The sequence below is a fragment of the Callithrix jacchus genome, chromosome X, assembly GCF_049354715.1.
Source record: "Callithrix jacchus isolate 240 chromosome X, calJac240_pri, whole genome shotgun sequence".
Classification (NCBI taxonomy): domain Eukaryota; kingdom Metazoa; phylum Chordata; class Mammalia; order Primates; family Cebidae; genus Callithrix; species Callithrix jacchus.
Window position 1 is genome coordinate 10,648,085 of NC_133524.1, and position 21,457 is coordinate 10,669,541.

Consider the following 21,457-nt stretch of genomic DNA (forward strand, 5'->3'; position numbering starts at 1 on the left):
GATGTGATTCAGAGATTACCTTGGCTGCTCTGGGAGAGGAATTAAAGGAGAAGATGTAGTGTAGATTACAGGTATACCAGTTAGCAGGTTATTTCATCTGTAGATATGTGACATGTGAAAGCTTATACTTGGAGGTTGAGCTCAGAAGTAGAGAGAAATCAGCCAATTAAAGAGATATTTAAGAGATAAAATCAACAGGACTTGGTGATGGACTGGACATGGAGAGTGGGAGAGATGTCAAACCTGAACCTTCGGATTTTGGTTCACGAGCCAGATTGGCCAGGCCAAGGTTTTAAAAAGAGATCATGAATGTAGTTTTGGATATGTTTAACTTAACATGGCCTTTAGGCATACAAAAATGATTACTGCAAAAAATAGGTCAATGTATAGGGCTGAGCTCAGTGGAGAAACTGGATCTAGAGATTTGAATGGTGACTGAGTGATGGTGTGAATGGCATTTCCTAAGGAAGGATTTAAAAAGAACGAAATGGTCAACATCTCAAAAGCTGCTGTATGTCAAGATGAGGCCGACAAAGCATCTATTAGGATACGTATTGATGTAGATGCCATTTTTTATTTTAGTGAGCACTGTTTTGCTAGAGTGAAGACACTGAACTCCCAATAGAATGTGGGGGAGTTGATTCTTCACAGTGATGGGGGAGAATCAGAAGCAGCCGGTCCGAACACCCATTTGAGAACTTGACAGAGAAGAGGAGGCAAGGCAGGGCAGTAGTCGAAGGGAAAATAAGACTGGTGAAGGGGTAAGATAAGCAGTATTGTTTGAAATGCTTTAGTGAGCATGAACAGCTTTTAATGACTGTAATAAAAATTGTGCTTTGAGAATAAATAGACTGTGCAAAAGAACGAATGTTCATTAAATCATTTTTCTGTGCTGCTCCTTAATTGGTAATTGGTTTTCAGCCATGACATATTTGTTCATTAATTGCTCTGCTTCCTATTTAATCATGCTTTAATGATTCTCTTAGGAGAACATGGCTGAAAAAGACCCAAAGAGAGGACTGAATTCCTTTCCATAAATTGCCCATTACTAAGATAGAACAATAACAGGAAAGATTCTTCTATAAGTTCTTAACCCCACATTTATTTTACATTTCTGAATGTACATTCCATAGTGAGCATGGTACTGAAGAAAAGAAATTTTTTAAGTCCCACATGTCTCCCTTTTTGTCCTCCTATTATAATCGTGAGCAGCTACCTTCTTCAACATATTTCACTTGTGTATTTTTTTTTAAAGGCAAGATGTGGGCTACCCTGTGGAGTGTATGACATGCCCTTCAAGTTGACTTTGAAAGGTAATTAATTATAGTGGTGTCTATTCAGTTTTAAAAGTTCAAATTAAATATCCTTCAAAAGTCTTATAAAAGGGAATATATTTTTACACACCTGTCACTTGTGAGAAAGGCTGATTTGAGTCAAAATTAAGAAGGAGGTAAAGTTAATCATTGGACTGCTGGCATATCCAACCCGGTCTGTTGAATGAACCAATCTTCTAATACCCCTTGAGTGGCCCTGTCTTAAGTACTCTATAACTGCTTTTCCAGGAGTTCTGTGACTTCACAGAATTGATATGTCACTGTTGAAAGGACCTTTCAGAGCTTACAGAGGCCCAGACAAGAAGGAACATGGCTGGGTCTTCAGTGTGTAAGGGAATAGTTAGAGAATGCCCCAAGGCATTCTGATCAATAGGTCGGGGGGAGGCAGGAAAACTGGCATTTCCAACAATTTCACAGGTGATGTAGATGCTGCAGATCCCTGGACCACACTTCGCATAGCACTGATGAAGACCAAGGGCTTGCACCTCTAGTGGGAGAAAGTTAGGTCCATGGGATGGGGTTGGGGATATATGTATGGACCAACTGCTAAGATTGTCCTAGATCACACTATAAAGACTCCCAGTACTCTGTTTAAATCATCATTGCTCTTCTCTTTCTCACCGCATCTGTAAGACTTGAAATCAAGCAAATCTTGTTCTGGGTTTCCACTTCTACATAGGCTTCCTTTTATTGTGTTTTAAAATTCCCTGAAGAATATTTTGAGTGTTGTAAAAGAACTGTATTTTGAATAGGGAAAGGCAAATGGTGGATGAGAAACAGCAAAAGAAAATGAGTTATATGTCATAAAGTAGTATGAAAAAACGGTAGATGTTGAATAAATATTTGTCAACATCATAACTGCAAAGACACAAAATGATGAAAAGGCAACAGAGACAGGCAGAGACAGAGGGTCTTGGTGTCACGAAAATGATTTTATTTCGAGCCAGAAAGCAACAGCAATCGAGACAATAGTGAGGGCTGAGGGCTTGGCAGTGTGACTTAAGTACCAGGGACTGAATTTGTCTGGGTGCAAGGAGTGACAAAAAGAGAATCAATTTTTCATGTCCAAGCCAAGCTCACACAGATGATGATGCTTATCAGTGATTCCCACTTACATAGGCTTGGACTGCTTTTCAGTTAACATATTTTTGTAACTATTTTATAAATATTTTTAAAGGTGAAGGAGCCACTGCAGTGAAGGTGAATTGGTGCCCCCCGCTTTTCTTTTTGGGTGTATCAAGCATATACTCGATGACAGGAAAAGTCAAAGGTATTTATCAGAGTTTTGCATTTAAAAAAACCAACGGTCAAGTTTCTACACTGCAGCACTGTTGATATTTGAGCAAGGTGACTCTTTGTGGTGGGGGCTGCGCTTGCACTGTAGATGTTTAACAGTGTCCATGACCTCTACGCACTAGATGCTGGTAGCTTCCTTTTCCTGGCTGTGACAACCAAAAGTGACTCCAGGCATTGCCAAATGTCTCCTGGGGGGCAAAATCGAGCCCTGGTTGAGAAGCACTGCTTTCAAACACATCCTCTGGCCCCCATCATTGTTTTTGTGTGCTTTTCGCCATTTTATTAAGGTAGACCAGATAGTCAACTTCCCAACACCAAACGCACATGTATGTCAGCATATGTGTGTCTCTTTGCAGGTATCTGCATGTTTCTGGAGCTGAGATGGAATTCCACGGCCACTGGAGGACGTTAGTTCAGTTCCTCAGCAAGTTGAAGGACAATATATCAGTACCGTAATAAAAAAGCCTGTCTGCATTCAGGCAGTTTCTTCTTCTCCAGCAGAAATCATTGTCAATATTTGCAGTCAGTTTTTGAAGTCACTTTCTTTTAAAGCTGGAAAGAATCTTCACCCAGGCCCACCCTCATCTTAATCCACTATTTAGAGTCCTACTTGAATGATATCACCAGCAACTTTCAACTTTGGATCCACATTTCTTTATTTGTATCCACCAGGAAGAGAGGTACCAGGTTTCTGAGTTCTATTATAAGCACTCGCTACATAACTTGCAAGGCCCAGTGCAAAGTGAAAATGCAGGCCCCTTGTTCAAAAATTATTAAGAATTTCAAGACAGCAACAGCAGAGCATTAAATCAAGCTTAGGGCCCTTCTGAACTCCTGGGCTCTGGGCATACCCATGATACCAGACCTGGCAGTCTTGGTTGGTGCTGCATTGATTTTATTGTATTAATTTAATTGGCACTGCCATCTTTTTTGCCACTGTATCGCAGTGTTTCCTGTGGTGAGGGCCTCAAAAAATAAAATACTGTGATCTCAATCCATTTAAAGACAATGCAAAAATTACACTACAGCAAATTTTTACAGCATACATTTTTTAGACTTTCAAAAAAATTCACATGGGACTCTTTTCTACATCATTATAGTAATTTAACATGGTGGCCTTTCACCATATACATATTTTCCTGTAAATATGACAACCTGGAAATAGTAACTGCTACTATCCACAATGCTTTTAAGTTAGCCAAGAGTGAGACTTCCACAACAAAATTATGACATAATCTCTCATGTCCTTATAAAAATAGCCAAAACATACCCTAAATGGCTTACTGTGAAAATTGGAGTAGTGACTTCTTAATATTGAAAAACATTATTTTCAAGGAAATATTGTCCTTCTAGTAAGTGTTTTATGTTAACATCATAAGGCAAACTGTAGCATTTATTGGTACCTGGAGACCATGATTTTAAAAACTCAGAAGCTGAGTTTTAGACCCTTTTATTTAGAACCTGTTACTGTACAAAGTGCATTAAAATATCCATTATCCAGTTACTCAAAATGTATGTAAAAATTACTGAGACAACCCTTTCAGTTTATTCAGAGAAGGCAAACACACATTGCTTTTATATTGTAATAAAAAGAAAAACCCATAAGGTTTCCAGAGAAAGATTAATTTTTTTCCATTGAGGTGTCCATCTTTTAGATGTGAAATTGTCTTAGGTATCTATCAAAATATTCATCTGGGTATAAATAATATAGTAAATATATAGAATCTATCTGTTAAGAAAAAGGAGAGTGTCTGCTAGGGAAGAGGATGGAAGGACCCAGGAAGCTGGGTGGCCTCCCTTGAAGTCGAGATTTGCAATCACATGAGCTTTGGCTACGTGATGCTGAAACAATGGATTCATTGACTTATTTCAGGGAGGCAGTTGGTTGATTTGGTTAAAAACAAAATCACTAAAACAATGTCTAAATCCACTAGTCTGTTCCATCAAAATGGCTGACCCAGTATACCAGGTAAATATTTTAGCAATTGAAACCATTTACAGAGGTCACACCCTTCAGCAAAGTAGAACTGATGCCAGAGTTCTGGTCCAAGAACTACTCAAGAAAGCCTTAATTCATGGACCATTCCAACGCATCAGATTGGCATGCAAAGAATCCCAGCTGACATTTTATAAGCAAGTTCCTGAATAACAAGTTTCTTTTTTTTTTTTTTTTTTGGTCTTACAACTCTATTGTAAACTATACTAGACTACAGAGGGACTTCTACATCTTTCAAGATGTGTTTAATAAAGGTCTGTTTATAATAACTTTTGAGGCATGTATCTAGTAAATAGTACTTTATGCAATGTCCCTTGTTATTAGCAACTCATAAATATTAAGTGTTTTTCAGTGACTTACATTTGGATATGGTAGCAGTGATCAGGGCCATGTGCTGATGTCCTGGAGAGCAAACTCAATCCAAAGTGGTGCTGCTATTTGTGACAGAACATGTTTATTTACTCAGCCCCAGAGACAAAAGGAAAATTGATATGGGGGAGGGGGAAATAGGACAACTATTAAACGTAGTGAAGAAATTTCACAGGTCTAAAGGAACTGTTAAAAGGAAGGATGAAGTAGATTTTATATCATAAAACAGAATCCTACCTATGATAAAAGACAAATCAGCCTGAATTTTTGAATAATCAATAGGATTCAAAATAACTATTTTCAATTGCAATCTCATTCTTAATGTTCTTCCAGAACTCTTAACCCTGAGAGAAGCAGGGCAAAATGTGGCCAAAGGATTCAGAAACTTTCTTTTCAACATCATCCCATCAGCCATCAGAGGGTAAAGATTTAGCCACGGCAAAGTCCGAGGTCCAAAATCAATTCTTTTCATTCTCTCTCTTGTTCTCCATTTTAGTTGATGCAATACAAGTTTTTGACATCACGATGAAAACACTTCAAATTAAACCACAGCAAGAAAGCCTGTTTACTCCCCTACTAGTTTCAAACACATCCTGATATGCACTGTCTAGGTAACAAGACCTACATGGGATCATTATGAGATATTAGGTTCGAAGGTAAATAAACATACAAAATTACAAAAGTGTTTTTTTTCTTTTTTTGCAAGCCCATAGATTGTGATGAAATAAAGGTTGTAAATAGCTGGTAAACTTATGGGCCTTTTAATGTGCAAAACCAAATAATTCCTAAAAGTTGTAATCCCGATTATGTTTCTCTTATAAATAATCTATAGATTTTCCTCTAAATACAAAAAAATTAAAGAAATTATTAAAGCCCATACTTAATACAAGACACAGTAAAAGGAGAGGAATCTCCTGTTTTGAGCCCTATCTTAGCCGATTTCTGGACACTTTTGGTGAGATTTCATCACTCTCATGAAGCCTGTGCTTTCTCAGTCCCCTAAATAGTGGCCTGAACCTTATTGTTCCCCGGAAAGCAGCTCCATGTGGCCAGACACTCATGGCAGCTGCTCTGTGCAGTCCAAATGGTCTGGGATAGGAAGCCCAGTGATAATCGTCAGACACTTGTTCCACACGGTGAAGGTGGGGCACACGGGCTGCGCAAATGCGACGTCGAAGGTGTAGAGATGGATGGAGTTCAAAGCATCATAGAAGGCAATAGAGCCATTATCATAGTCCAGCAGGATGCCCACGCGCCGGAGGTGGGGGGCAGGCTCAATGGGGATTTCCTTGCTATTGTGTCTCACCACCCAGTTATTGTTGCAGCGGCAGAGCGCCCAGGAAGCAGAGTTCTTCCCAATCCATTCGTGCTTTGGGGCTGATTTGTAAGCAAGGCCAATGGCATACCTGCAGAAACAAAACAGCAACAACAAAAACAATAAGCCATGTTGCACATGCACGTTAAATCTGTTCTATGGTCCTCAGGGGTTATGAAAAGATAATCATTTGTTGTTCCTCTTCATTTTCTTTAAGTGAAAGCTTGGCAAGAACCCCAACATCTGTGTTCCTCATCTCCTTCTTTCCCAAACATGTAGTGGGTAGAAAGAAGCATCGTATTTACCCACATTTCTGTTTTCAGCTCAGACACTATAAAGACTTTGAACTTTGTGTTTTGCTGCTTTTTTTCACTCATAAAAACCTACACAATGAATTTGCTAGACCAGTGCTGACCAAAAGAACTTTCTGCAATTATTGAAATGTTCTGCTCTGCTCAATATGGTAACCACAAGCCACATGTGGCTACTGGGCACTTGAGCTGCAGCTGGTGAGACTGAGGAACTGAAATTTAAATTTATTTAATTTTCATTAAGTTAAATGATTTAAATAGCTGCATGTGGCTCATCACTACCATACTGGACAGCACAACCCTAGACCTTTTGACCTTCTTATATTTTTCACTTGACACCATGCCTGTCACTTTCTGATTCTGAATGCACTTTGCCAAGGGCAAGCGCAGAGGATGATTCCCATTTGTTGGGATAAGTCCTTTGTCATTAGTCAGTCCTAGTTTTCTCATGTATACCACAGGGACAATGATAGTCTCCATCTTGCAGTGTTATTTTAAGGAGTAAAGGAGAGAATGCATGTTAAGTCCTAGGCACAGGACCTGGCATATAATATTCAGTAACTGCTATTTTATTATTATTGCTTGATGACACATATTAACAATAAGTACCAGCATCAGAATTTGAACTCTGCATGACTCAAAACCCACAAACATGAACTACGTTCTACAATGCTGTCCCTAATCAGAAATTGTGCAGTTCATCACTGCCAACAGCCTTTCTGATTATATTTCCTACTACACTGAAAAAAAATTCTGAACGTGTTTGAGCAGACAGATCTTCTGGTTATTCTAAATGTTCTTTAACTGCTTAAAAAAATCTTAAGAATTCTTTCTATAATGTTCTAAGCTTCTTAATCTCTTCTTACTCCTCTGAGGCATGCCTCTGTAATATTCATAGTATTTCAGTTATTAAGGTAAACAAAACCCATCATTCTTAATAAAGAGTAAATGACTCACAGTTGAACTTTTAATATGTTATAGCAGAAACCAGTCTAATTGGATATTAACATATGGTACCTTACCCAGTGCAGAGAGAAAACCTTCATGGGTCTTTAATAAAATGTCATTCTTTAAAAATATCACACTGGACTTAAAATACAATCACTTTAAAGAGAGGTGTGTTTAAAAAGAAAATTAATAGAACATGCCATCATTAAATCCAGAAGGAGGATGGAATTGACAGTCCGCCAAGCCCAGTATGCAGGCCTGTCTGTTATCAATGCTACATCCTCTCTTCCCTCCCATCCATCCTCTCCTGCTTCTGAGGAGAATCCAAGTTGCATTTCCCAGAATCCCCTTTGCTACAGGAGTCCAGGTCAGGCTCTGCTATTGTGATGCCTTTGCACAAGATCCAGAAGTGCTTAGAGGAGGGGAAACACTTTTTCCTGATGGCAGACAGTAGATGTGCAGTTGGTGGAAACTTCTAGATGAGCTCCTGAGTACACCTGCCTTCTGCTGTGGGCAACTTTGCAGCAGCTACAGCTCATCACGACTTCATGAACTAGAGCAGCAGACTCCCTGATTTCATGCCCCAGCCTTTCCAGGGTCCTATAAGCTTCTGGCCCCCTTCATCTGTGGAGTGCCTCAAGGATCTCAAATGTCTTCTTTTTATCTGATACACTGATATGGTTTGGCTGTATCCCCACCCAATTTTCATATTGAATTCCCACATATTGTGGGAGGGATCCAGTGGGAGGAAACTGAATCATGGGGCAGATGCTTCCCATGCTGTTCTCGTGATAGTGAATAAGTCTAACGAGAGATGATAGTTTTAAAAAGGGGGAATTTTCCTGCACAAGCTCTCTTTTTGCCTGCAGCCATCCATGTAAGATGTGACTTGTTTTCTGTGCCTTATGCCATGATTGCAGGGTTTCCTCAAGCCACATGGAACTGTAAGTCCATTATAAACCTCTTTTGTAAATTGCCCAGTCTGAGTTATGTCTTTATCAGCAGCATGAAAATGGACTAATACAGAAAATTGGTACAAGGAGTGGGGTACTATTGAAAAGAAAGCCAAAAATGTGGAAGCAACTTTGGAACTGGGTAACAGGCAGAGGTGGGAACAGTTTGAAAGACTCAGAAGAAGACAGGAAAATGTGGGAAGGTTTGGAACTTCCTAGAGACTTGTTGAATGGCTTTGACAAAACTGCTGATGGTGATATGAACAATAAAGTCCAGGCTGAGGTGGTCTCAGATGGAGATGAGGAACTTGGTGGAAACTGAAGCAAAGGTGACTCTTGTTATGTTTTAGCAAAGAGACTGGTGGCATTTTGCACCTGTCCTAGATATTTGTGGAACTCTGAACCTGAGAGAAATGATTTAGGATATCTGGTGGAAGAAATTTCTAAGCAGCAAAGCATTTAAGCTCTGACTTGGATGCTGTTAAAGGCATTCAGTTTTATAAGGGAAGCAGAGCATAAAAGTTCAGAAAATTTGCAGCCTGACAATGTGATAGAAAAGAAAATCCCATTTTCTGAGGAGAAATTCAAGCTGGCTGCAGAAAATTGCATAAGTAATAGGATCTGAATGTTAATTCCCAAGAAAATGGGGAAAATGTCTCTAGGGTATGTCAGAGGTCTTCACAGCAGCCCTTCCCATCACAGGCCTGGAGGCCTAGGAGGTAAAAGTGCTTTTGTGGGCTAGGCGCAGGGTGCCTATGCTGTGTGCAGCCTAGGGACTTAGTGCCCTGCATCCCAGCTGCTCCAGTCCTGGCTGAACAGGGCCAACATAGATCTCAGGCTATGTCAGCTTCCACATGGTGTTGAGCCTGCAGGTACACAGAAATCAAGAATTGAGGTTTGGGAACCTCTGCCTAGATTTCAGAGGATGTATGGAAATGCCTAGATGCTCAGGCAGAAGTTTGCTGCAGGGGTGGGGCTCTCATGGAGAACCTCTGCTAGGGTGGTGCAGAAGGAAAATGTGGGGTCAGAGCCCCCATACAGAGTTTCTACTGGGGCACTGCATAGTGGAGCTGTGAGAAAAGGGCCACTGTCCTCCAGATCCCAGAATGGTAGATCCATCGACAGCTTGCCATACACCTGGAAAAGCCACAGACACTCAATGTTGGCCCATGAAAACAGCTGGGAGGGAGGCTGCACACTGCAAAGCCACAGGGGTGGAGCTACCCCAGACCATGGGAACCCACCTCTTGCATCAGTGTGACCTGGATGTTAGACATGGAGTCAAAGAAGATTATTTTGGAGCTTTAAAATTTGACTGCCCCATTGGATTTCAGACTTGCATGGGGCCTTTGTTTTGGCCAATTTCTTCCATTTGGAATGGCTGTATTTACCCTCTGCCTGTACCCCCATTGTATCTAGGAAGTAACTAACTTGCTTTTGATTTTACAGGCTCATAGATAGAAGCCTTTTCTCAGATGAGATTTTTGACTGTGGACTTTTGAGTTAATACTGAGTTAAGACTCTGGGTGACTACTGGGAAGGCACAATTGATTTTGAAGTGTGAGGACATGAGATTTGGGAGGGGTCAGGGCAGAATGATATGATTTGGCTATGTCCCCACCCAAATCTCACCTTGAATTTCCCCATGTCGTGGGAGGGACCCAGTGGGAGGTAACTGAATCATGGGGCAAGTCCTTCTCATGCTGTTCTTGTGATAGTGAATAAATCTCATGAGATCTGATGGTTTTTAAAAGTGGGAGTTTCCCTGCACAAGCTCTCTTTTTGCCAGCTGCCATCCATGTAAGATGTGACTTGTTTCTCTTTGCCTTCTACCATGATTGTGAGGCTTCCACAGCTACATGGAACTGTAAGTCCATTATAAAACTCTTTTATAAATTGCCCAGTCTTGGTTATGTCTTGATCAGCAGTGTGAAAATGGACTAATATATACACTTTGGAAAGGTTTTCATTTTGCAATTATATCTCCCCTCCACTCCCAAAGATGTTCTATATGCCCCAATAGACACCATTTCCATTTTTCAGACAATTTGGAACCTGCATTTGCATCACAAAATCACCACATCTGTATTGCTTCCTTCTTGTTGTGGCACAGCATTTTTATTCTGTATGACTTTGATGTTTACTTCTCATTTGAACCTTACCTAAATCCTATGAAATAGCTGTGGTAGGTATGGCTGACTACGTGTAGCAAATAGAAACAGAGAAGGTTAAAATAGGGAGCAAAATCCAGAATTGCATGCTGCCCCCTCCCCTTCTGGTCTAGTAATCTTTGCGTGAACCTGTCATTACTCGTTTAGTTAACACCATTTCATAAAACACCAAGTGCACATTAGCATTAGAGAGTAAGAAAATAACTAAGTACATAGTCCATTAAGCAAAGGAAAATACCATTATATTATCATTAATCTGTGAAACTAGGTACATATTTCCATTGAGCTTGAAAGGTGCAGGCAGAATGTAATGTTCCATTAAGTTACGCAGTGAGACACAGAGAATTCAAAGCATAAAAATTTTGTCTCTCAGAGCAATGTTAACATGCCCCATTGCACAGATCATAATGTACACATTAATTTAAAGTCAGGACTATATTTCACAAGAAAATATATGTCATTAGCTGTTGCAAATCAAGATGTCACAGGCATTTAATCATGGGGGGAGGCACCCCTTCCTTGCTCATACCCTCAGGAAATGTAAAGTGACTTTCCACATTAAGATTTTTCTGAAATTGACACAATCAGGATTGTAAAGATTAATTGTGTAGCAATTAATTTTAGAATTTCTTTTCCCCTTCATGAGTTAGTTTTGACATCTGGAGGGTGTTTTCAAGGTAATGCTGATCTGTGTTTATATAACTGAAGTGGTCTGATGGTATTTCCCAAACTATTCATCAATGGCAATGAGATCATTATGATCAGGTTTCATTTATTATAAATAATTATTAATAGAGTAATAATCATTTAGACCCTGGATTCTGTCCCAGATTAATAAAGCATATTAACTAGAAACATTTGCTTTTTTGTACCTGCCTTCATTGTGTTTTCCTTTTTACTTTAATTTTGCCCCATCACAGCTAAAAATTGCAAATGCCAATCTTGCCCAGAGCCTAGTGGGATGAAGGATTTGTTCTCCATCCTCTGGCAGGATGTTGGAACAGGAAAATGTTCTGGGGCAAAGACAATTATGAGGATAACAACAGAGGAAAATCTACTCGCTCAGCCAATATAGTACGTAACATTATTGGGAGAGATAGGAAGCTTATAATTCACTTCTTAGATTTTTGGCTAATATCTACCTACAATATAGGGACTCAGACATGCTCATATTATTTGCATAGGTTTGAAATGAAAGTTTTTTTAATATATAAATAAGAAGTGTTTATCATGCTTTATTGAAAGAAACACTGTTTTATACTCATCATCTTCAGGCTACGCAGTTTTCAATGTTGATTTTATTTTCAAAGCAAGGATTAAGCTATCATTCATTAAGCATACTATTGTATACCCTAGAGAGTAATTATATGATTTCAGAAATATACCACCCTTTTGTGAATAGCAGCATGGCGTGGTGGTTAAGAGCAGGGAACAGCAAACTAATACCCAGGGGCCAACTCTGGCCCTCTGCCTGTTTTTATAAATGAAGTTTTATTGGAATGCAGCCATGCCCATTTGTGTAGGTGTTGTCTGTGGCTGCTTTCCCGCTACAAGAGCAGAGTCAAATATTAGTGACAAAAATCATCTGGTGTGCAAAACCAGAAATATTGGATCTCTGGCCCTTTAGAGATCATGTTTGTGGCCTGCTGGTTAAGAGCCTGACCCTTGACTGCAGACTTGCTGACCCTGCCACCTGTGAGCTTTGTAACCTTGTGATCTTCAGCATATACCTCAGTCACCTCATCAGTAAAGTAGATAATATTAGCATCCACCTTTGTAGGGTTATAAGGCTGAATAAGTGAGTTGACATCTGTAAAATGCTTAGACCAGTGCCTGGCACACACTTACCATATGAGGGGTTGTTAAATAAAAATAAAATAGCTCCCTTTTTGATCAATAGCAAGCAGGCATTTGTGAGACAGACACTCCAAGTAAGGGGTGCAGTTTGTGGTTGTGGATTAGGCAAGGTTAACTTTGTGAGGTTAACTAATTCCAATGTAATTGTGTCCTGACCTTTGCCCTTATTCTGCGAGAACTCAGTGGGCTAAAGTCACTGTGCTGGATCTAACAGACCTCTTGAAATTGTTCCCGGCCTATGATTACTGCTTCAACCCCACCATTCAGCCCTTAGCTGTTTGCACTAATTGGTCCAGTCTAGAATCATAAAACATACAAGGCAACAGAAATTAGTTTTGTATAATGATGAAGAGTGATATTTTAAAGTAGGAAATGGCAAACATTTTTTCTTGAAAGGACCAGAAAGTAAATATTTTTGGCTTTGTGGACCATATGATTCTCTCTTTACTCAATTCTGCTGTTGTGGGTAAAAAGCAGCCATGGACTATATGTAAAAAAAAATGGACCTGGCTGTATTCCCATACAACTTTATTTACAAAATCAGGTAGCAGGCCAGGTTTGGCTCATGGGCTGTGGTTTACTGACACATGCTTCATGTCAGGAAAGAGCAGTATTAGAATGGTATAGCTCTTCCAATGACCAGAGCTCTATAATCCTGAACAGAGAACCCACAGATGTGGGTGGTAGTAATATACAGTTGTTGTTTGAATCTGCTGAGTTTGGAGGTGTTGGTTATGCAGCATTATTCTAGCAATAGCTGACTAATACAACTTTTCTGCATTTTATTCTTCAAGATGTATTTTAGTATGGGTTGACTAAGTACAGAATGAGATGTGCCTTTTTATAACTGCAGGACAATAGATATAAGTTGCCTACCATGTGCTTCCACTTATGACCACTTCCCAATAATGACGGCCACTATCAATAAACACATTTCCAGCTACTCCATAGCTCCCTTGGCTGGTGAAGCGTTCAGGCGTGTGACTCTTCTTGGATGATGACTCATCACGTTCTACCGTCAAGTTATCATGGGACACCTTCAGTTTTCGATGAGCAGATTTGGGATCCAGTTTAAATGGTTGGCCTGAAAACAAGTTCACAAAACAGAAAATGGAAGAGGAAGAGGATTGTTTATTTTATCATAACCAATAGCATATTTTCATAATCAGATTTAAAAGACAGGAACAAGCCAGTCCTCCTTGAGTCATGCCTCGTATCACAAAGTGGTGTCTTATATTTTAATATTAATTTAAACATTATAAACAGCTTTCAAAGACATTTGCTTACACAGTTATAATAATATTCAAAAGACAATAGGGAGCCGCAACTCTGTGTATAGTATAGCACACAGTAAGAGTGAATAAGAACATGTTCCTGCCTTTATAAGCTTTCAGTCTACCAGTTCTAAGATAGGGACCCAGTGGTGGTATGCCAACTATTCAACAACAGCATGGACGAGGCTTAACCAGAACACATAGTGTGAGCTACCTTCATAGATTCCAGGTATACACAAGCAGCACAGGTACATACTGGCTGGAGAGTAGCATCCTAAAAAGGAGGAATGAATGAAGACTCCATTTTTAACCACTGCAGTGTTCTATCCAGCATAAAGTGCATTCATGCTCAATAGACTTCAGACCAGGAAACAAACAGATCGAGATCTTAGGTCTTCACATATAGAATATTCTAGAGGCTTACATTATTCTGAGATTATTAAATATTAAAGCATTACTCTTAGGAATTTAGGATGACAATACAATTTTCAGGCCACAAAATTAAGAAAAAACGTGATAATAATGCCTGGGTTTTCTACTCATGAAATTATTTATATATAATAAGGCTTTCGCTATTTCATTACTCACATTTGTATCTTAAAGATTTCACTATTAAAACATCTTGGTAGAGTCACACCTAGACATTTTGTTATAGCTGTTACTTCTTTGGTTTGGAGTACTACCTGTCATTCAACACTGCATTGGGCACAAGGAAGGAAATGAGTTACAACCCGATGCAAATGCCATGGTGTCCAAACTCCACAACCACTGTTGCAGTTGGCAGGTTCCTTCTGTCCAGTATACAGCCCTCAGACAATCACAGGAAAAGGTTTGGTAAATTTGACTATGGCAATACATGATGCTGGGTGACACGTGGGTAGGCCAAAGGACTTTCAGTTGCCTCTTGGATGCAAACACAACACCAGCACCTCTAAAATCTTTTAGATCAGGGACCAGCATAATTTTTCTGCAAAGGGCATGACAGTAAATATTTTTGGCTATGCAGGCCATGTGGTCTCTTTTGTGACTATTCAACTCTTCCGCTGTATCAAGGAGGCAACCACTGACAATAGGTAAATCAATGGGCATGGCTATATGCTAATAAAACTTTATTTACAAAATCAGGCAGCCAGATTTGGCCCTTGAGCTATAGTTTGCTGGGCCTTGTTTTAAAAATCTATTTCTGTACATATCAAAGAAAAGCTTAGGCTGGGCTGGTGGCTCATACCTGTAATCCTAGCACTTTGAGAGGCCAAGGCTGGTGGATCACCTGAGGTCAGGAGTTCCAGACCAGCCTGGCCAACATAGTAAAACCCCATCTCTACTAAAAACACAAAAATTAACCAGGCCTGGTGGTGGGCACCTGTAATTCCAGCTACACAGAAGGCTGAGGCACAAATATCACTTGAACCTGGGAGGCAGAGGTTGCAATGAGCCGAGATTGTGCCATCACGCTCTAGCCTAGGCAACAGAGTAAGACATTGTCTCAAAAAAAAAAAAAACAATAAAAAAGAAAAGAAAAGCTATAAAGGGGGAGCAGAGAAGATCCTCAAGTGCTGACTGAGCAGGGATTGGACAGTCTCAGAGGCAGTAAGATCTATTGAATTATATGTGTAGTTTAAATTTTTACTTGTAAAAAAAAGTCCTTAGGAATGATCATGCCAGCCACTATTAAACTATGAACTAAGACAAGACAAGTATGAAGACAGCTTTGCTTAAAATATTTCAATTTTTAAAGGTGGAAGGTAGAATATGGATAAAAATGATTAGATATGAATGGGCAGAGCAGGAAGAAATTCCCTAATGGCACCCATCATTTACAGTGAAGGCCAAGTTCTGCTCGGCCTTCTTCCGATGAGAAATATCAGAATGTCAGAGCCATCGAAAAATTGGCCTTGTCATGGTGAGATACTACCTCAAACATGCTGCATGCCTTGGCTCACACCCTCACCCATGCATGTGTGGAGCAGGATCATACAATCTTGGTGAGCAAATTCTGCTCGGGCCTCAAATGTGTTTCCCAAAGAAACCACTACCCACTCTGCCCAAATTCAAGGCTTTTGCTGCAATGAGGACAAATCAGTTCAAGAATGAGAGTAATAGCTTACTTTACTAAATAATTCAATTTATTATAATATTTGTATAGGACGTGACTCTTATTCAGGTCATTGATTACTTATATGGACAACTCTTTCAATAATCTTCTGATACCGTGCCCAACTGCCAGTCTCCCTTCCTTGTAATCCACTCACCACATCATAGTGCAAGAGAGGTTTATTTCATGGAAATTTTCATCCTGCCTGTTTTATTTAAACTCTCCAATCTCTCCCTCACCAATCATTGGTATATAAAGAAACTCCCTGGTGTGACCCAGGAGGGCTTCACAATCTGTTCTTGTCTCCAGCTTCCTGGCTCACCTATCCTCCCAACCTAAGACACACTTTAACCACGCTAATCAATTTTCTGTTCCCTAAATATGTTCTCTTTGTCTCTGGGCTTTTGCACATGCTTTTCCTGCTGCAAGGAACACTGTCTCCTCCTCACCTCTCCTGCTCCTAACCTACCTTGGAAAGCCTCTGAAGGTTGTGCTGGGGCACCCTGGCTTTGTAAACTTAGAACCTCTCATGGTTACTCCAATCAGAGACTTCACACATTGAATGGTAATTAGGACTAATGTGCTTTATTCCCCAACAGTCTATGAGCTTTTGGAGAGAAGCACGCCTCAGGGAGTTGAAGATATTCATAGTATCCTTGGCATCTTGCATAGCACCCCAAACACACTAGGTGCTCAAACATATTTTTTGAAGGAACAAATATTTACATGTTCAAATGCAAATCAAAAACTGCTGATCTGCGTGTGAATAGGTATTGTGCCATTTGTTGTATGATCGTAAAGAAACATACCATCATGTTATATGTTCTTATGTACTTAGAATTATTTTGAGATGGTCTTTCTGACAACTCATAAATGAAACTAAAATATTCCCATTTTAAAAGCAAAGGAACACTAAATGCACTGTGGGATCCTGGATTGGGTCCTGGAATAGGAAAAGAACATTAGTGGAAGGCTGGTAAAATCTGAATAAAGTCTGGAGTTTAGTTATGAGAAAGGCATCAATGTTAATTTCTTAATTATGACACCTGTACCAAGGTTACATAAGATGTTAACATTTGGGCAAACTGAGTTAAGGGTATACAGAACTCTCTGTATTATCTATGGATTTCCTATAAACCTTCAGTTATTCTAAGACAAAAGTCTATTTACAAAATATGAAGAAACTAGTCACAAGTTTCTTGCCCAAAGTGGGAGAGGGTACCAAGTGGGAGAGCCACAGTCTTCTTCTTAATTCAGTGCTCTCTTTACATCCTTTTGCTCTTCCTCTAGGAGACAACACATTCCTCTAGGACACAACAACTGTACTGAGAAACAAGAATATGGTTTAAATGAGGGTTCCCCTTGAAAAGCACTTAATTGTTCCTGTTGACTGCCTGGCAACCTCACAACATGGTGCCATACCAACACACTCTAATTTGCTTTCTCTTGGGAGGTCTTATGCAAATAAACACCATGTTACATAACATAATATTCCTGGATCAAAAGGATATAAAGAAAGAAGAGAGGATAAAACAAAACACATGTGGGCAGAGACAGAGAGAGGGAGATGACAGTATCAGGAGACACACACACAGGCCAGATCATTCTCCGTGATGGGTGCTGTCATCCTGGCCTCTACTCACTACGTGATGGGTATTGGGGATGGTTGCCATCATCCCTGGCCTCTACTCACTACATGCCAGTAGCATCCCCCAGTTGTAACAACTAAAAACCTCTTCCAGATATTACTAAACGTCTTCAGTGGGGTGGGGTGGAGAGGGAGGAAGAAGTATCCTTGATTGAGAACCACAGACCCGGACTGTTTTCTGGGATAAAAAAAAAGAATTTTTGAAGAGTTATTAGTTGGCTATTCTGCTATGAAAAATAACACTATCCACCATTCACAGAGCCCCTACTGTGTGTCAGGTCTTCTATTGCTCACAAGAATGCCTCCAGGATTATTTATTTAAAACCACAAGAAGACTCAAGTGCAGAGAGAGTAATGCCCTCACGGCTGCAAAGGAATGCAATCAGGTTTGGAACCTAGAGGTAACTGAGTACAAATTGCACTATTCCACGTGGGCTTTTTATTTATTTTGGGGGACTGTCAATGATATCCAAGACAGAGAAAAGGAAAAGAAAGGGGGACAGACTCCGCTGAAAGAAGAGTAGATAAGACACGACAGCTCCGTTGAGTTCACAGCACTTACTGTTTGTCTTCAACTTCCCAGGCTCACTGCTGCGGCTGCCCGCCTGGTTGATGGCCTTGACCATGAAGATGTACTTGGTGCCACTCTGCAGACCGTGCACTGTGTAGTGGTTCTGCTTGATGTTGGGTACTATCATCCAGCTATCAGCCGAGTTACACAGACCTGCAAAGCCAATCAGACACGGTGCAGTTCTTTGGCACAAGGGGAGCAATGTTTGCATAATTTTAGGTTGAATAATTTCCATTTATTTGAATAGATTTGGTAAGTGAAGTGCTTTGTCATGATAGTCATGTATGAAAAACTGACTTCACTAACACAGATGTGGCAGATTGCATTTCTGTCTCCAAAATTCTCCTTACCCTGTATATCCAGGCCCAAACGACTTTGCAGTTGCTCCCTCTAAAGAGGTGCAATTTATTGCCCTGTCACGTGGCTTTGAATTGGTCAAATGACTTGCTTTGGTCAATAGAATGAGGCTAAAATGACAATGTGCCAGTTCTAAGAGTAGACATGGCAAAGCCCTGAGGGTTTCTGTTGACCATTTGTGTCTGCCACTGCTCTGGAAAAAATACTCCCGGGATACTCTGTTCATCCCAACAGGATGAGACAGGGAACAGCTTTACCATGCAGCCAATGCCCAACCAGTGCAGGACTGAACCAAGCAGAGATCAGCCAACCCCTACCAACCCGCAACACAATAGCTAAGAAACGATCATCAGGATAGTTTGTGATCCTGTATTAGTGAGGCTGTAACTAACTGAGGTAGGAGACTTATTCCTAAGAGAACTCTGGAGCAGCAACACCTCTGGGCAGCTCAGGGTCTGGGGCAGATCTTGGGAAAGCATCCACAGGGATTTTTGACCAGCTGCATCCCTAGGATGACTGGTTCCAGAGTGTGTGGGGTTGCTGCTCTGGCTGCATCCTGCAGGATGTCGGTTAGGGAGCAGGCCGAGGATTTATGATGCTTGGAAGAACATGTAGGAAAAGGAAGCCCATTTTATTTCGCAGCTGGTTGATGCTGAAAACATCTCTTTGGTATCAGGTCCAACTCCCCTCTCTCCTTTTTCCACCCATCAATCTCCACTCCAATAGAACCTTTTCCCAACACCCTTGTGACAGGCTGTCAAGAAGTTTCCTGACTCTGTTGAATTTCCTTCACTGGTCCCTGGGAGAGGGCTGGGCCCCCTCTACTTACAGAGGACTCCATAGCCACCTCCCCACTCCTTCCCTTTCAGTTGATTTGCAAGTCAAAGGGTTAGTTCCTTTGATCTTGAGGCAACTTATACTTTACCAGACTTTCAAGAAGCAGTCCCTTAATCTTTTTTTGGTCTCATGTCTTTGAGAATCTAATAAAACCTTTCTGTAGAAAGAAATTCACAAATGCACATACACACCAAACCACAAATATTTGCATAGCATTTCAAGGTAGTCACAGGCTCCCCAAGCCTGTCTTTGAATCTTACTAAATACTTTCTCCAGCTTTTGAGTTAAAAATTATTCATGGTAGGGGCCGGGCACAGTGGCTCAAGCCTGTAATCCCAGCACTTGGGGAGGCAGAGGCGGGCGGATCACGAGGTCAAGAGATCGAGACCATTCTGGTCAACATGGTGAAACCCTGTCTCTACTAAAAATACAAAAATTAGCTGGGCATGGTGGCGCGTGCCTGTAGTCCCAGCTACTCGGGAGGCTGAGGCAGGAGAATTGCCTGAACCCAGGAGGCGGAGGTTGCGGTGAGCTGAGATCGTGCCATTGCACTCCAGCCTGGGTAACAAGAACGAAACTCCACCTCAAAAAAAAAAAAAAAATTATTCATGGTATTACCACAGTTGAAAAAAACTTAAAAGCATTTTGTCAATTGTGAAAGTTTACCTTATATGATATCCATCTTGGGTGCATAGTAATTTCAAGTACATATCAGTGAATTAAAAATATATATGTATATATATAAAGATAGCTAAAGATATATAAAGTAATATATATATTTGGTCTTGTGAATTTTCTGCTGCCTCTTCTTTTTTCTACCTGCAGGCATTTTCACCAGAGGACTGCCAGATTTGAAAAGGCTGGCTTAAAGCAAGAATGTAATTTAGGACTCAGAGAAGAGTATGAATGTGTGTGTGTTCATATTTGGAGATTCAGCAGAGCAATAAGAGCACAATCCATCCCTCTTCCCCCAATTCATTTTCTCTAAATCTTAGCCCTCTTTTCCTACCAATTCTCATTTGTATAAGATGCAGGAAAACATCCACAAATACTTTAGTAACATGGGAATCTCCTAACTATATATCCCTTCTGATCTTCCTTCACCTTACCTTTTCCTTGAACATAGCTGTAATAAACTCCATACTTCTGGATAATGCCACAGCCAAATATTAGATTTTGATCCAATCAAAGAAGGGCCATTTTGAACTCTGAGCTCTGGAGCCCAAGAGGCCTATAACTCTTTTTAGGTACTTAATATTATTACAATCGTAATAAAACAAAAAAAAATTAGCTTTTCTATTATGTAGGATAATCTACTCATACTCCTAGATCTTTGTCAACGGCAGTCAGCCACAAATGAGAACAATTACAGCATTCAGTAGATTCAAATGAGAATCCTATCAATTTCACTGCTTTTACACTGTTCCTGTTTAATTGCATATGTTACAATAAAATGACTATTGTGGTAAAAGAAAGAAAGTGTAAAAATGTTTCAATAAACTTTACATCACTGTACAACCCAAAAGCTGGGTTTAATGTGGTGGGGGAACGCTTTCAGCAACATCATAAAGCAGATGTCTGAAACTGCTGCAAACTCTAACTTGGCCTACAACCCAAAGTCTTAACCCAACAAAGATTTAATGTTTCAGAAAACTTTTCCAAACAAAAAGGGACTCTGACTCTCCTGATTATTTCGAAGAGGTTCATATTTTTTTCCATGAAAATGAAAAGAACAAAATGTTTATGAAGTAGTAAAATTTTATTGGTTAGCTTTACACTGGGACAATCTACTTTCATGAATGCTAACAACTATTACTGTTTGGGTTTACCTTTATGTAATTATTATTATTATTGCCAAGATAATAATTGAGAAGTTGATTAAAAATGCCAGGAAAGTGACACTGACAATTTTCTTTTGGGGGCTGGAGTAAGTGGGGTGACTTGGAGTGCACCATTATTGTATTACTGGTATTGGTCTTATGCCAGCACCACCTAACTTCTTGCATATGGCATTGAGTTTGCTTCAGCAAGACTTCTCTGACTTGACACCCCACTGTGTTAGGACTCTTGACCAGGTTTTATTCATCTCTTTATGAAACACCCACACAACCATCCTGATTTAAAC

The 21,457-nt window shown here is 40.1% G+C and overlaps 1 protein-coding gene across 10 annotated transcripts in view; it reads right to left on the bottom strand.

Moving 5' to 3' along the window:
- Nucleotides 1-2,245: 2,245 nt before the first annotated feature.
- The window catches only part of MID1 (midline 1), a 633,800-nt gene continuing 614,588 nt past the window's right edge, over nucleotides 2,246-21,457 (bottom strand). For all 10 annotated transcript variants that reach the window (XM_054251252.2, XM_035289356.3, XM_078363505.1 and 7 more), the window contains 3 exons: nucleotides 18,130-18,291; nucleotides 13,427-13,634; nucleotides 2,246-6,401 (listed from right to left, as the gene is read on the bottom strand). In XM_054251252.2, the coding sequence (XP_054107227.1) occupies nucleotides 6,053-6,401; nucleotides 13,427-13,634; nucleotides 18,130-18,291 (719 nt within the window). In that variant the 3' untranslated portion in view covers nucleotides 2,246-6,052. The remainder of the gene's footprint in view (nucleotides 6,402-13,426; nucleotides 13,635-18,129; nucleotides 18,292-21,457) is intronic.